Source organism: Muntiacus reevesi, chromosome 16 (genome assembly GCF_963930625.1).
Source record: "Muntiacus reevesi chromosome 16, mMunRee1.1, whole genome shotgun sequence".
Lineage (NCBI taxonomy): Eukaryota > Metazoa > Chordata > Mammalia > Artiodactyla > Cervidae > Muntiacus > Muntiacus reevesi.
In genome coordinates this window covers 40185489-40201909 of record NC_089264.1, presented here as the reverse complement: position 1 = coordinate 40201909, position 16421 = coordinate 40185489, and the positions used below count along the sequence as shown (strand labels likewise).

General features: G+C 39.1%; 1 protein-coding gene across 1 annotated transcript in view; it reads right to left on the bottom strand.

The window, feature by feature from the left end:
- Nucleotides 1-16421, bottom strand: part of LOC136147905 (cytosolic beta-glucosidase) — a 124919-nt gene that overhangs the window by 70027 nt on the left and 38471 nt on the right. The window contains exon 2 of the mRNA XM_065907248.1: nt 7327-7554. Coding sequence (XP_065763320.1) covers nt 7327-7554 — 228 coding nt within the window. The remainder of the gene's footprint in view (nt 1-7326; nt 7555-16421) is intronic.

Genomic DNA, 16421 nt, shown 5'->3' with positions numbered 1-16421 from the left:
ACTATACGTATATGATGTCACACATTTTGTTTAATACTTGCACTAAGTCCAAGAGGTAGGCATTTTTAGTCTCAATAAACCTATGAAAAAACTGAGATTCAGAAAGTGAACTCCAGACTTCAAGTGACAATGTTTTCAGAGAGCAAAGCCAACATTTAAAGCCAGTCTGTCTCATGATAGACTGAACTGTTCCCACTGTGACATTCCCCTTCTTACATTAATGTTTCAGAACCAAAACCAGAGTGATACTGTTTTCCTAGCCTTAATAATCACCTACTTTGGATCTGATTCATAATATCATGGTTTTTCTTATTTCTGGAGAAATCAATGATTTATAAGCATCATTTAACATGATGCAATCATTAATGATGGCAATCAATGTAATTCAAACAACATGATGATGTGCAATTGAATTGAAGATTTAAAAAATTTAAGTAAAACTTTTTCTAACTCATCAACAAGGCAGAGCAACAAAGCATGGCATACTTAATATTTATCATCCCAGAGCTTTACTTCTAGTTTATTCAGTTTATTTAGTACTTCAGTGAAACCTTTCCATGATGCAATGGAGTGAGGCATTGAAGAGCAGAGCTCCAGAGTCAGACAATTCAGATAAGGGATCATGGACAAATCACATGACTGCCTCTCTACACCCACATTTCCTCATCTCTAAAAGAGGAAAAGTAATAGCATCACCTCAGAAGTATTTAAGCACTGAGAACAAATAGTCAGAGTTCTCTAATTTTACCAAACTCATACAATTCAGGGTAACTCATTCTATCCATAAATACATATTTTTGTTTCTTTATTTTTTTATTTCTTGGTTGCATGGCATATAGGTTCTTAGTTCCTAAACCAGGAATTGAACCCTCTGTGTTGAGAGCAGAAGTCTTAACCACTGGACTGCCAGGGAAGTCCCCATAAATATGTATTTTTAAATGATCATCAGTTACCAACCTAGGGAGCCCGAAACCCCAGGAAGTCATATGGACTCTGTTCTACATCTTGATATTTAGGGCAGGGTTATTGTAGTATTAAAACTTTCATAGCCTTCTATCACAGTTACTATCATCACCTTTGTTTTAATTAAACCCTTTCCTTCTTATTTGATCTTTGAAAATATGAAGCATGTTTAAGTCAAAGGTCTTTTGGAAATAGGAAAAAGAAGCCCAATCAGATTAACTCAAATGTAAAGATGGCATTAGAGGCAGGAGGCTGGCTGATAGGGAATGCAGTGAGCATTATTTGAAATGACAGAGAGATATCAGATACCAAATGACAGGAAATAATCACAACTGGAACTTAAAGCTGGAAGCTGAGAAAATCTTAACCTCTCAGAAAAGACTGATGTCTCCTACCCTAACTTCCCTCAACACATTTACTCTGTCCCTCTCCTGTTCAAAAAACCAGTTTCCTTTAGGTAGCCAATTTGTTATAGTCTCAAAATGGGCATCCTATCTGATAAGACTACTTCACAACCCTAGAGCCAACCACCCACCAAATCAGGCTTCAACTCCTCAATCCTAAACATCCCTGAGACAGGGAGGCAGTTGAACAGGATTATCTTTTCTAATGAAGTTACAAAATTTATATGTCACAGGGAAATAAGTTTTCCCCCGTTCAGTCAGCTGTAGCCAAGAGCAGAGCAGGGTTATATATAACAAAGAAATGGGAAAATTCCCTTAAAAGAGCATGCAGCTGAAACTTTCAAAGATGATGTCTCAGTTCATAAAATAACTATACTAGAATTCTTCTAGTCAAACTGTAAATGCCTTAACGAAGAATGAACTTTGACCTAGTGCCTACCTGTGTCAAGCATGTAACTCTAGGTTCACTCCTCATTAGGCCCAACCACCAATTTCTCTTGGCATACTCTCTGTGTTAGTTTCCTATAGCTGCTGTAACAAATTACGACAAACTTAGTGGCTTAAACCAACACCGAGTTATTATCTTACAGTTCTAGGCATCAGATGTCCAAAATGGTTCTCACTGAGCTAAAATCAAGATGTCAGCAGAGCTTCATTCCTTCTGAGAGTTCCCAAAGAGAATCCATTTCCTTGCCTCTTCCAGCTTCTAGAGGCTCATGACCCCTTCCTCCATCATCAGAGCCAGCACTGAAACTCCTTGTCTCCTGTCTGACCTCTGCCTCAGTTCTTATACCTTCTCTCTCTGACTGTGATCCTCTTACTTACCGTTTTTAAGGATCTGTGTGATGACATCTATCCAGATAAACCAGGATAATCTCCCCATCTAAAGATCCTTAACTTAAGCACATCTATAAAGGCCCTTTTATCATGTAAGATAATATATTCAGTTTCTAAGAATGAAGCCACAGACATCTTTGAGGGGGTATTATTCAGTCTTCCATGCTGCCCAATACAGAGTAGGAGATTAATAAATTCTCCTTAGTTTACTTAACTACCATTCCTCTAAGTGTGCTAATATTTTAAATCAAAGCATGAAAGAAATTCTACATAACCATTCCTTTTCCTTTTCCCTTTCTATTTCCAATAATTGGGTCTTTTGCTAATCACTTGAAACTTACATTTGTGGCAGATATGAAAACGCACTTGAACAGTTGAGAAAGACAGAAATATGTGATTTCAGCTGCCAGCTCAATCTCTTCTTGTTAAGCCTCAAAAACTTGACATTTGAAAGAGAAAAGCCATGTAATAATACCACTTTGTAAAATATTCTTCCAGTTTGGGAACACAGGATTTTATTTACAAGTTTCCAAATGTCCCCTCGTCAAGCTTTAAAATAGGAAGTCAAATACAAAAACTTGAGTTTCTTGGAAAGGACAGTGACAAGGATTCTCTAATTCTTTACATGCTCTTTGAGAAAATGTTTAAACAGAAAAAGCAAATGATGGCCTTTCTGAGTTAAAACAGTTCCAACTGCTTCAACAGATCACTGCACAAGAATGAGCAACCACTTATTGAAATTCTGCCTACTGGAAGCACCTCCAGTGCCCTCTTGCTCATGGAAAAGTCTGTAATATTAATCAGCTTTGGCTTTACAAAAGCTAGTGCCAAACATAAAAAGCTCAGTGCTGAGACAAGGTGATCCCCACGTGAGAACTGCACCAGTGAATCCTTCACATTGTCTGGGTGGCCCCAGTGACTCCAACCCCCTTCCACCAACACTCTCTACCTTCTCTGCTGCCCTGTTCTTGGATGTCTAATCTACAGGGAGCTCCATGAACTTCTGTGTATCTGGAGTTGGTGTTAAGTAACTAGACATGTTGAGGTATTGCCACGGGTCCATAATCCTTTAATCATGGCAGCCATGTTTTCAGAAGTTGAGGATTTTTAGAAAAAAAACACAGTAAATACTATATATTAAGTTTAGCACCCCCAGTGGGGGGTGGGTCAGTATCCCTTAATATTTCTGCAGTAAAACAGATAAATATTCTCACTAAGCAAAATGAACTGAGATGATATTAAAACTTTGCCATCAACTCAGGTCAGCTTTTGTTGCCTACTTTGTTTTAGAATTAAACTTAGTAAAAAAAGGATTCAACATTCAGAACCTTTTGGATTTTAGAATTTCAGAGAAGTAATCATGGACCTATATTACAAGGTGGTGTTGTTGTTTACCACCCAAATGGAAACAGTAAAAACTCCAAACTCCTAGAATCATAGGCTAGAACAGCGGCATGAGTTTTAGTAATGTAGTGCCTCCACCTCGCGTTACTATCAGGGAATTTAGCACAAAGCATGCGTCTGTGTGTGTGTGTGGGTGTGTGTGTGTGTTAGGCACTCAGTCATATCCGTCATATCCGGCTGTTTGTGACCCCATGGACTGTAGCCTTCCACATTCCTCTGCCCATGGGATTCTCCAGGCAAGAATACTAGAGTGGGCTGCCATTCCCTTCTCCAGGGGATCGTCCCGACCCAGGGATTGAACCCAGGTCTCCTGCACTGCAGGCAGATTCTCTACCATCTCGGCCACCAGGGAAGCCCAGCACAAGCATACAAGTGGTTTCGTGATGTTGTAAATGTCTCTGGAACCTTACGTTTTTGACATGAGACAGAACTAGGTTGAACTCAGCTCTAACTAAATGTGTTGTCTTGGCAAATTTATGCCCAGCCTTACACCCCAGATTACCATGATTCCCTCTGTTAGGGAGAGCCCTCCTCACTCACAGGGCTGTTAGGAGCACTGACTCAGCAAAAGCAGGTGCAGTGCTTGTCACAGGGAGCTGCAGATACTAAACACTCAATAAAAGTCAACCACTGCAATGGCAGCCCACTCCAGTACTCTTGCCTGGAGAATTCCAAGGACAGAGCAGCCTGGTGGGCTGTAGTCCATGGGATCACAAAGAGCCAGACACAACTGTGCAACTAGATAACTCCCTTAGAGTGATCTCTATGATGGTTAGTGATCTAATTCAGTTAAGTGTTTACTGAATTCCTCCCTGCAGGGCATTGTACTAGGTCACAGGGGTGAACGAGGCAGACATATCTGCCCACTACTCTGTACACAGTTTCAGGGATTCTCATATTTCTGTCAAGTGTATGGAGCACTGTCCTTGACACAAAGCAGACACTTGATATACATTTCCTGGGTTGAATTAAACACAAAGTACTCACAATCAAGCAGGGGATTTAATAATGCCAAGAGTGAAGAATGTAAGAAATATTCTAAGAGTTTTTCAAAGCACTATGAGAATTTAAAGAAAAAAAAAATATTTTTTGTCCTGAAATAGGGACTCTAAAGAAGAGAACACGTTTGTGCTAGACCTCACGCTGCGTGCTGTGCCTAGTCCTTTAGTCGTGTCCGACTCTTTGCAACTCCATGGGCTGTAGCCCACCAGGCTCCTCTGTCCATGGGGATTCTCCAGGCAAGAATATTGGAGTGGGCTGTCATGCCTGCCTCTAGGGGATCTTCTCTACTCAGGGATCGAACCCAGGTCTCCCACACTGCAGGCAGATTCTTTTTCATCTGAACCACCTGTGCTAGACCTTAAACGTATACAAAACATTTCACAGGTATAGTTGGGAATTTTTTTTAAAAAGCCATTCCAGGCAGGAGGAAGAACTTAAAAGTTTTTCTTCAAAAGTGGAAAATTACACAGCATGTTTAATAAGTAGTGGGTTATGTGCTTAGGGCATTGTGTGGAGGAACTGCATAGACCATATGCATGGGGGAATTTCAGCCTGGAATGCCTCAGAGGTGAGTCAAGACTAAGTCAAGTAAAACCTGAAATGATATATGAAGGAGTTTAGATGACTAAAAAACTTTTATGTTGCTTTGTTTTAGCAGGAGATGATGCAAGCCAGCATGTCTTGGGCCAAGCTTTCGGAAAATTGCTGTGGTGGCATTTTGCACGAAGGATTAAAGGACAAAGAAAGAGAGTGAGTGTAGGTATATCCGTCAAGGGCATATCAAAAAGCCCTTGATGAGGATGATAAACATCTAAACCAGGGCAGGGAGAGAGAAGATGACTGGAGCGGGCAGGGGGAAGAAGTTAAAGAGGCATAAGAAGAATGGATCATATTTGGCAACTAGTTAGATGTAAGAAGAAAAGAAAAAAGAAGACTCAAAGATTACTCTTAGCTTTTAATCCTTGAAGGTTATGAGGGTGGCAAACAAAAGAGGGGGTACAGATGATAGATTAAGACGGTGGGAGATGACAAGTTAATTTTTAAACTGAGCAACAAATTACCTCCTGTTCAAAGTCAAAAAATAAAACTGGCCGCTGATGCCAAGAAAGGAGACCTTTAACCAAGAGCAGTTAAAAACAGGGCCTAATGTCTTTAGAATCCAGTCATGGGCCTGCTAAACTTGTATCTTCCTTATCTGGGGGAAGCGACTTGAAAGCCATGGTGTGGTGCATCCGTATGCTGGGCTTCCATTTCACAATGCAGAGGTTTCCCCCCACCGCTACACAGAAGGCAAGTGCACAGGTCCACCTAGAAGCTGTTATCACAGACTGTTCTCACTACATTTGTTGTCGCTGTTGTATCCAAGAAAGCAGATAACTTAATCAAGAAGAACCTCTGCTTCAATGCTGTCTCTTTGAAGTGCAAGTGTGGTGAGGCAGCCTGGCAGTTGTGAGATGCTGAGAGAACATTCCTCCCAAATCCTGCACATTAAGCACCTCCTCGCCTCACCCCATCCCAACCCTAGGAGTCGTGGGAAATCTCATCCAGAATGAAGGAGCAACAAAAGTTCTTTATGAAGAAGTCATTTCATTGTCATGCAGGGGTTACAAAACTTTTTTTCTATAAAGGACCATGTGGTAAACATTTCAGGCTTTGCAGGCTGTCCAGTCTTTGCTCCAGCTATTCAATGCTACCATAGCAGTGGGAAAGCAACCACAGACTACACATAATGAAGGGGTACAGTTGTACTACAAATAAAACTTTATTTATAAAAATAGGGATCAGGTCAAGTTTGGGTCTCAGGTCATAGCTCGCCAACTCCAGTTGTGTGGAAGGAGTTAGCCAAATCTTAGGCTTAAATCCCAGACCCACCCAAAAATGCAAAGTTAACAAAATATCTGGATTTGAACATGCAACTCTGTAAAATGTGGTACTTATACCTTCCTCGTTGATTTGTGGGGTTTAGAGAAAATGTATGCAAAATGCTTCATAAATAATAGGCTTTCAAATAGGGCAACAGTCTTCTTTATTACAAGGCATAAGACAAATAATAACTAACACTTATTGAATGCTTTTCTGCTATACCAACTACTATATAAAGCACTTTAAAAGACTGTTTCATTTACTCTTCCAACAACACTTGGAAGTAGGAGCTATTACAGTATCCCTTTCTCCTCATGGGGAAACTGAGGCACCAAGCGAGGTCCACGAGATGCTCACAAAGATAGTAAGTGAAATCTCTGGCACTTAATCCAAAGTGAACAGATTCCAGGGCCTCTGGGGCCAACCTCTGTGCTAGCTAATTAACTCCACTAATTCAGCTCCAGTTGAAATGCTCAGAATCTTCTCAAGTTCTGTAGGGTTTTTCATGACTTATCACAGCATAACACAACTGAAAATAGATTATACACAACCTTTGGAAATTCACCTTCAGGTCAATACTCAAGTAACATTTTACATAAGTAAAACACTTATTCCAACCTACTTCCTGCCCATCTATTTCCACCCCTCCCAACAAAGATCTCCAGTTGAGGGAAACCAGAATAATACTGGAAAAGCTAATGGAAATCCATTTCAAAAAATGTATCCTATAATCACTCTAAAAACTTGCAATCTCAAAGCTACGCTGAAGAATAGCATCCTGGATTAATTATGCCAGACTGCAGCAATAACCTTGAATTAAAGCTGCAACCTTCTATTCTTAAGAAACACTTGCCTTTCTGGTTGATGAAACCTGTCGTCCCATCAGGTAACAGACGTGACCAGGAAAGAGAGAAGCGGTAATGAGTCAATCCAAGCTGTTTGATACATTTCAAATCTTCCTCCCACAGAGTGTAGCTGCCACAAGCTACATCGCCAGTCTGGTTCTTGAAAACTCTCTCTCCTCCCTGATGGGTGAATGTGTCCCAGACACAAGGGCCTTTTCCATCTGCATCCCAGCCTCCTGAGAAAAAGAAGAAAATGAAACCGTTACACTCTTGACATCAAGAGGCATATGTGGAATGTAAATATTTGTCACCAAAAGAACATCCCTCATTAACTCAATGTACCATATTGATAACTTTAAAATATGCCTTTAAAATAACATGCATGAGTGGGTTATGTGTTCAGCTGTCCTTGATCCCTGAAGCTGACTGGTGGCAAATGAAAAATTATTGCATAATGCCGCAGCATAGCAGGCTTTCACGGTTCATTATCTGAAGATCTCCCAGCTGGTAGACAGAGGCAGGGCTCAGTTTATGAGCGTCTGAGTTGAAAACATCTCCTTCTTGTGAACATTTCTCCTGGCCCTGACAGACACACCTTGTCCTCATTGTGCATAAAGCAGTCTTGGGACTCTATCTTTGACCCTTGACACCTGAATCCTATCTTCCTGTCATCTAACCCTGGAGCCTGAGATGGTCCAGTCAGCTATTGTGGGAAGGGTGTTAGTTCCTGCCATTGTTGAGATAATAAAAGTATCCTACATTCATTCATTCACACCTCCCTTAATTCAACACATGCTCTGTATCAGGCTCCAAGCTAAGCTTAGTGGATACCAGGCTGAACTCCGCTGCAATTCTTGTCCTTGTCAATTACATGAAATTATAAAACAGCCAACATAATGGTTCCTGCAAGAAAGCCAGGAGAGGTGTTTATCCAGATGTGGGCAAGAGTCAGAAAAATCTTAGAGAAGACACTCCTAGACTGAAATCTAGAGGAGATGTTGACTCATCAAAGTGAAATGCTAGGAGGTAGGGATGAGAGAAAATAGAAAAAAAAGAGGAGCTAGGAACAGAATAAGCCCAGAGGTAAGAGAGAACATCACACACTAGAGGGACAGAAAGCAAAAATTACATTAGATTTGAAATATCTGTTCACACAGAAATTTTGTCTAAAATGGAAGTTAGAATCCATTTTACAGTACAAACGATTGATTTTTTAAAATCTCATGACTCTTTAATTCCACTTCTAAGGGCATACCCTGAAAGTATGCTCATATATTTTCACAAAAAGACTATATGAGATTATTGAGGAAGGGTTTTCTGTCACAGCAAAATCCTAGAAACAACCTATGTCCTACCAACAGAACAGATAATTAACTTTAGGTATATTCACAGAGAGGAAACACAAATAAGTTGTTACAGTGAATGAATCAGAGCATAGATAACCCTCTGCTCTGCTCTGACTGTTTGTGTCCCCCCAAATTCAGAGGTGGAAATCCTAACACCCAATGTGATGATTTGGGGAGGAGCTTAAGTCAGGAGAGTGGAGCGTTCGTGAATGAGATTGCTGCTTCTAAAAGAAGGCCCCACAGCGCTCCCTACCTCCTTCTGCCCCATGAGGATACAAGAAGCCTGTGTTGAGGAAGAGGGTCTTCACCTGGCCATGCTGGCACCCTCACCCCAACTTACAGCATCCAGAACCGTGAGAAATAAACGTTCGCTGCTTACAAACCCCCTAGTTCACGGTCTTTGGTTAGAGCAGTCCAAATGGGCTAAGACACCCTCAAAACTATAATGTTAAGCTAAAGAAAAAATCAAGATTTGAAATACATATACAGGAATGAATCCATGCAGCACGGGAGATTTTTATGGCAGTGAAACTACGAAAATTGTACCTGCCTTTTCCTCTGGGCAGTGGGTCTGTTCCCCTAACCCCATGTTGTTCAAGGGTGGACTACATTCTGTATGATACTATAATAGTGGATACATGACATTATACATTTGTCAAAACCCACACACTGTGAACTTCATTGAATAATAATGTATCAATATTCACCCATCATTTGGAACCAATGACCCACACTAATGCCAGGTAGGGGAAATTGGGGGAATGGGATACGGAGAATTCTGTACTTTGTGCTCAATTTTTCTGTCACTCTAAAATTGCTCTAAAATATAAAGGTTATTAATTTTTAAAAGATTATATACAGTACTATATCATGTTTTATACAAAATATATAAATCCAAAGATGGATTTCCTGAACATATACATATGAGGTAAACACACAACAGCGTGCCTGGAGACGATCAGCTCAAGCTGGTGGCTGCCTTTGGGTAGAAAAGAGAGGGAAATGGAGACAAGCAGGAGCCTGAGGGCCCTTGGCATCTCTTATGTTTCACTCCTTAAGCTGGCTAACAGGTATCTAAGAGGCTGTTGATTACATTATCCACAACCATTTTTATATACCTAAAATAGTTCAAAATGACTTTCACGCAAGAAAGGAAGTCACAGCTAGAGTAAAGAGACTAAAACAATTATAGGAAAGTTTTTTAGGTCTACATTTAGCACTAACTTTCTCATATTTTGTGCACAATTCTGATAGGATTAGACATAGTCTCCAGACCAACAAAAAGACAACATGCACTATAATTTACAGGAGAGAACCGTGGGGACACAGGAAGACTGCTAAAAGAAGGAGCTCTGACAATAGCAAAAATGACAGTTGATATCAAGGCAGGGTATTAAAGATCTACACAAAGAAATTATGAATATTACAAATTATTATACTGTGGAGGCATATCATATACAGGCAAAAAGTTTTATACATCCCAATGGCTCTCAAGTTATTTCTATACACGGGGTTTAGAGGAAAAAAGAAAAAGAATACTGATATTCAATCTTAGAATGAAATAGGTATGAATACTAAAATACAACTTCAGTCAAGCATGGTATTCATAGTTTGAATAATTGATTTACAATAAATGAAGAAGCTTAATCTCAGAGAGTTTAGGCAGTTGTGTGCTGGTAAATATTAACAACTGGTTGTATATTAAAAAATGTATATACCATTATGTATACATATTTATTATAAATTATATTGGTATAGAGGTATATTGGGATAAAGGATGTATAATACACAACTTCCAAATAACAATATGCAATGCTCTCTACTTATAGCCAATTGATTCTCATAGAATACTTGTTTAGATTTTTGCCAGACTCTTATATGGGGAGTCAATCCACAATATACAACCTGACAAATGTGAGTAGTTCTCATGTGACTGTTGACTGGTATCTTTGTTTAAATTAACAGGCACAGTGAAAGGAAAACAATAATACATCAGAATTTCACTTGTTCATCAGTGACATAAGCAATTTTCTTGTTAAACTGGTAATAGTTTTCAAACACTGGAAGAATATTTTTTTTGTCCTACTCACAATGTAACAGTTATAGGCATATGACACATTCATTTACTCTGCATTATTTATATTTTATCTGTCACTTTCTTGAGTCCAGGCAACCAACAAAACAGTAAATCAAATGCTGACTTGTGGCACTTGCCAATTTCTGTGGTGTAAATAATTACACATGACCAGTGTCACCCCATAGGATAGCACTGAAGGCAGAGTTGCAAGATGAACAATGGCATATCATTAGACAGTATTTCTTCTATACAGGTACAAGTAGCCTCAAGGGCATAGCTAATAATAAAATGTGTTAAAATAATTAGGAGATAAGGATTTGAATATTTATTATCTTTGTTTTTAATATAAATTATTTATGTTTAGGTAATCAAATCTTTAATACTGGCTATATATTTAAGAATCAGCTCATAGGGTATTTTCCTGGTCATCCAGTGGTTAAGAATCCACCTTTCAATGTAAGGGACATGGGTTCAATCCTTGGTCAGGGAAATAAGATTCCACATGCCACAGGGCAACTAAACCTGAGCACTGCAACTGCTTAGCCTGTGTATTCTAGAGGCCCAGAGCCACTGCAGAGAAGCCCAAACACTGAAGCAAAGAACCCATACACTGCAACAAAGATCCTACATGCCACAACAAAAATCCTATGTGCTGTAACTAAGACCTCATGCAGCCAAACAAATTTAATTTAATTTAATTTAATTAATTAAATTAAAAAGAATCAGCTTGTAAAATTAATGAAAATTTAACTGTGGGCACTGGTGAGCCAGTACAAGCTGGCCTCACATATCACCAATAAGTACTTACCTAAGACAACACTTTTCATTAAGTAGTAGAACCAAGATATGGGGACTTCTCTGGTGGCTCAGCGATAAAGAATCCACCTGCAACGCAGTAGCCACAGGAAATGCAGGTTTGATCCCTAGGTTGGGAAGATCATCTAGAGGAGGGCATGACAATCCACTCCAGTATTCTTGCCTGGAGAATCCCACAGACAGAGGAGCCTGGCAGGCTACAGTCCATAGGGTTGCAAAGAGTCAGACATGACTGAAGCAACTTGGCATGCACAGAACCCAAGATGTGTTTCCAGATTTGTCTGATACTGAAGTTCAAGTCCTTCCACTGAACCACACTGCTCTTAGTAATAAAGCCTGACTGATGAGTCAATTTATGCCCATGCTGCTAAATATATGAAGCATTAGAAATGAATAACTTGACATGCATTTTGGAAGACAGTCCTTCTTAAGTGCTTACAATAAGTTTTGACAATTTTAATAGGTCAGTGTCAGCAGGAAAATTCACTTATGTGGAGTAGTTTATTCTAGGTGTATACTAGATGAAACATGTATAAGCAACATTGTTTCTATGAGAATCAGAACATGAATCAAAAATTAACCATTATAGTTGAAATTTTGATAAAAGAAAAAATATATAGTGGCCTTTAAAAAATATACATAGTATACTAACAATGAAAAATCATAAAGAGAAATTAAGGAATCAATTCCATTCACCATGCATCTGCCTGCAATGCAGGAGACCCAGGTTCGATCCCCGGATCCGGAAGATCCCCTGGCGAAGAAAATGGCAACCCACTCCAGTACTCTTGCCTAGAAATTCCATGGACGGAGGAGCCTGGTAGGCTACAGTCCTTGCAGTCACAAAGAGTCAGACATGACTGAGCGACTTCACTTTCTTTCACTTTCCATTCATCATTGAAACAAAAAGAATTAAATATCTAGGAATAGGCTTACCTAAGGAGACAAAAGAACTGTACACAGAAAATTATAAGACACTGATGAAAGAAATCAAAGACAACATAAATAGATGAAGAGATATTCCATGTTCCTGGGTAGGAAGAATCAATACTGTGAAAATGACTATACTATCAAATGCAATCTACAGATTCAAGGTGATTCCTATCAAATTACCAACGGCATTTTTCACAGAACTAGAACAAAAAAATTCACAATTCATATGGAAACACAAAAGACCCCAAATAGCCAAAGCAGTCTTGAGAAAGAAGAAAGGAGCTGGAGGAATCAACCTTCCTGACTTCAGAGTATACTACAGTCATCAAGACAGTATGGTACTGGCACAGAAACAGAACTATAGACCAATGGAACAAGATAGAAAGCCCAGAAATAAACTCATGCACCTACTGGTACCTTATTTTTGAAAAAGGAGGCAAAATATACAATGGGGGAAAAGCAGCCTCTTCAATAAATGGTGCTGGGAAAACTGACAACTATATGTAAAAGAATGAAATTAGAACACCTCCTAACATCATACACAAAGATAAACTCAAAATGGATTACTAAATGTAAGACCAGAAACTATAAAACTCTTAGAGGAAAACATATGCAGAACACTCAATGACATAAATCAAAGCAAGATCCTCTATGACCCACCTCCAAAGAGTAATGGAAATAAAAACTGAAGTAGACAAGTGGGGCCTGATTAAACTTAAAAGCTTTTGCACAGCAAAGGAAACTACAAGCAAGGGGAAAAGACAACCATCAAAATGAGGGAAAATAATAGCAAATGAAACAACTGACAAAGGATTAATCTCAAAAATATACAAGCAGCTCACACAGCTCAATGACAGAAAAACTAACAACCCAATCAAAAATTGGGAAAAAGACCTAAACGGACATTTCTCCAACAAAGACATACAGATGGCTAACAAATACATGAAAAGATGCTCAACATCACTCATTATCAGAGAAATGCAAATCAAAACCACAATGAGGTACCATTACACGCCAGTCAGGATGGCTACTATCCAAAAGTCTACAAGCAATAAATGCTGGAGAGGGTGTGGAGAAAAGGGAACCCTCTTACACTGTTGGTGGGAATGCAAACTAGTACAGCCACTATGGAGAACAGTGTGGAGATTTCTTAAAAAACTGGAAATAGAACTGCCATATGACCCAGCAATACCACTTCTGGGCATACACACTGAGGAAACCAGATCTGAAAGAGACACATGCACCCCAATGTTCATCGCAGCACTGTTTATAATAGCCAAGACATGGAAGCAACCTAGATGCCCATCAGCAGATGAATGGATAAGGAAGCTGTGGTACATATACACCATGGAATATTATTCAGTCATTAAAAAGAATTCATTTGAATCAGTTCTAATGAGATGGATGAAACTGGAGCCCATTATACAGAGTGAAATAAGTCAGAAAGATAAAGACCAATACAGTATACTAACACATATATATGGAATTTAGAAAGATGGTAATGATAACCCTATATGCAAAACAGAAAAAGAGACACAGATGTATAGAACAGAATTTTGGACTCTGTGGGAGAAGGCGAGGGTGGGATGTTTTGAGAGAACAGCATCGAAACATGCATATTATCTAGGGTGAAACAGATCACCAGCCCAGGTTGGATGCATGAGACGGGTGCTCAGGCCTGGTGCACTGGGAAGACCCAGAGGGATCATTTATAGAGGGAGGTGGGAAGGGGGATCAGGATGGGGAATGCATGTAAATCCATGGCTGATTCATGTCAATGTATGACAAAAACCACTACAATATTGTCAAGTAATTAGCCTCCAACTAATAAAAATAAATGAAAAATAAATAAATAAATACAAAACTTACTGGAAAAAAAAAAGATGCTCAACATTGCTCATTATTAAAGAAATGCAAATCAAAACTACAATGAGATATCACCTCACACTGGTCAAAATGGCCATCATCAAAAAGTCTATAAACAATAAATGCTGGAAAGGGTGTGGAGAAAAGGGAATGCTCTTGCACTGTTGGTGGGAATGTAAACTGATACAGCCCCTATGTAAGACGGTATGGAGACTCCTTAAAAAACTAGGAATAAAACCACTATATGACCAAACAATCCCACTCCTAGACATATGCCCTTGGGGAAACCAAAACTAAAAATGATACATGTATCCAATTGTTCACTGCAGCACTATTTACAACAGCCAGAACATGGAAGCAACCTAGATGTCCACAGACAGATGAATCCATAAAGAAGTTATGGTACATGTACACAGTGGAATATTACTCAGCCAGAAAAAGGAATGCATTTGAGTCAGTTCTGATGAGGTGGATGAACCTAGAACCTATTATATAGAGTGAAGGGAGTCAGAAAGAGAAAGATAAGCATTGTATTCTAATGCATATATACGGAATCTAGAAAAACGGTACTGAAGAATTTCTTTACAGGGCTGCAATGGAGAAACAGACATAGAGAACAGACTTAAGGACATGGGGAGAGGAGAGGAGAGGGTGAGATGTATGGAAAGAGTAACATGGAAACTTATATTACCATATGTAAAATAGATCACCAACAGGAATTTGCTGTATGTCTCAGGAAACTCAAACAGCGACTCTGTATCAATCTAGAGGTGTGGGATGGGGCAGGAGATGGGAGGGAGGGTCAAACAGGAGGGGATATATGTATACCTATGGCTGATTCATGCTGAGGTTTGACAGAAAACAACAAAATTCTGTAAAGCAATTATCCTTCACTAAGAAATAAATTAAAAAGAAAAAAAAAATATATATATATATAGTAGCCAGTATTCATATGTCACTCAGTCATGTCCAACTCTTTGTTACCCCATGGACCATAGCTCACTAGGTTCCTCTGTCCATGGAATTTTCCAGGCAAGAATATTAGAGTGGGTTGCCATTTTCTACTCCGGGGGACCTTCCCGACCCAAGGATCAAAGTCACATCTCCTGCATTGGCAGGTGGATTCTTTACCACTGAACAAACCTTGGAAACCCACTCACTAGTACTTGAATGTAAATTTTCCTGAATGAATGATATTAATAATTCATTTCTTCATCAGGCATTTTCTCAAGATGTGATTATGCCTACTCTTTAAAAGTTCTGACAATTCTTTATGAGGAACAAGACTACTGTTTCCAGGCAGATTACATACTGAGCTCTTCTTCAAACAACAAGTGCCTGATAGAATATGGAAAATTTGCCATTGTATTGTTAAATGTGCCATCCATCTTGCAAGATGTTAGGCAACACAAAATCAAAGTAAGAGACATTCTGAAGCATAAATGAGTAGTGATGCAGGATTTTGTCTTCAGAGCATCTGAGAAGCCCAGATGTTGTGAGCTTCCATTTTAATGGCCTGTGGGACAAGGGAGTAAAACAATTCTAAAGCTCACCAAAGATGGGAAACTGATGATAAGATGTTCACACAAGTCTGGTGATGCAAGGACTCCACACACAGTCCAGAATAAACAAGAAACAAGTTCTGCCTAAGAAAGAGACAACAAAGCAACTAGCCTGTGGGGCAGAAATTACTCCTCAGTTGAGTGACTGAACATGAGCATATGTGTAACCACAACTAATCTCTCCATTAATTAAGAGTGAGAATGGAGAAAGATTTTAGCAGACATATAAGCTCTCACAGGATATTGGAAAAATTTTCTCTCTCATTGGATATTACTGGAGGATAAATTTCTCCAAAACAATGATGTTAACCAAGAAAGAGAAAGATCTAGGATTCAGGAAATGAAAAATTCAGCAGGATAAATCTCCAGAATGATGTAGCTGTGCAGCAAATTCCAGGAGTAACTGGAGAATTTGCGCATGTCATAGGCTACAGGAAATACTTCTTTAAGAGTATTAATCTACTAGAATATTTAATTTGATATTCCTCAAATTTTAAAATATT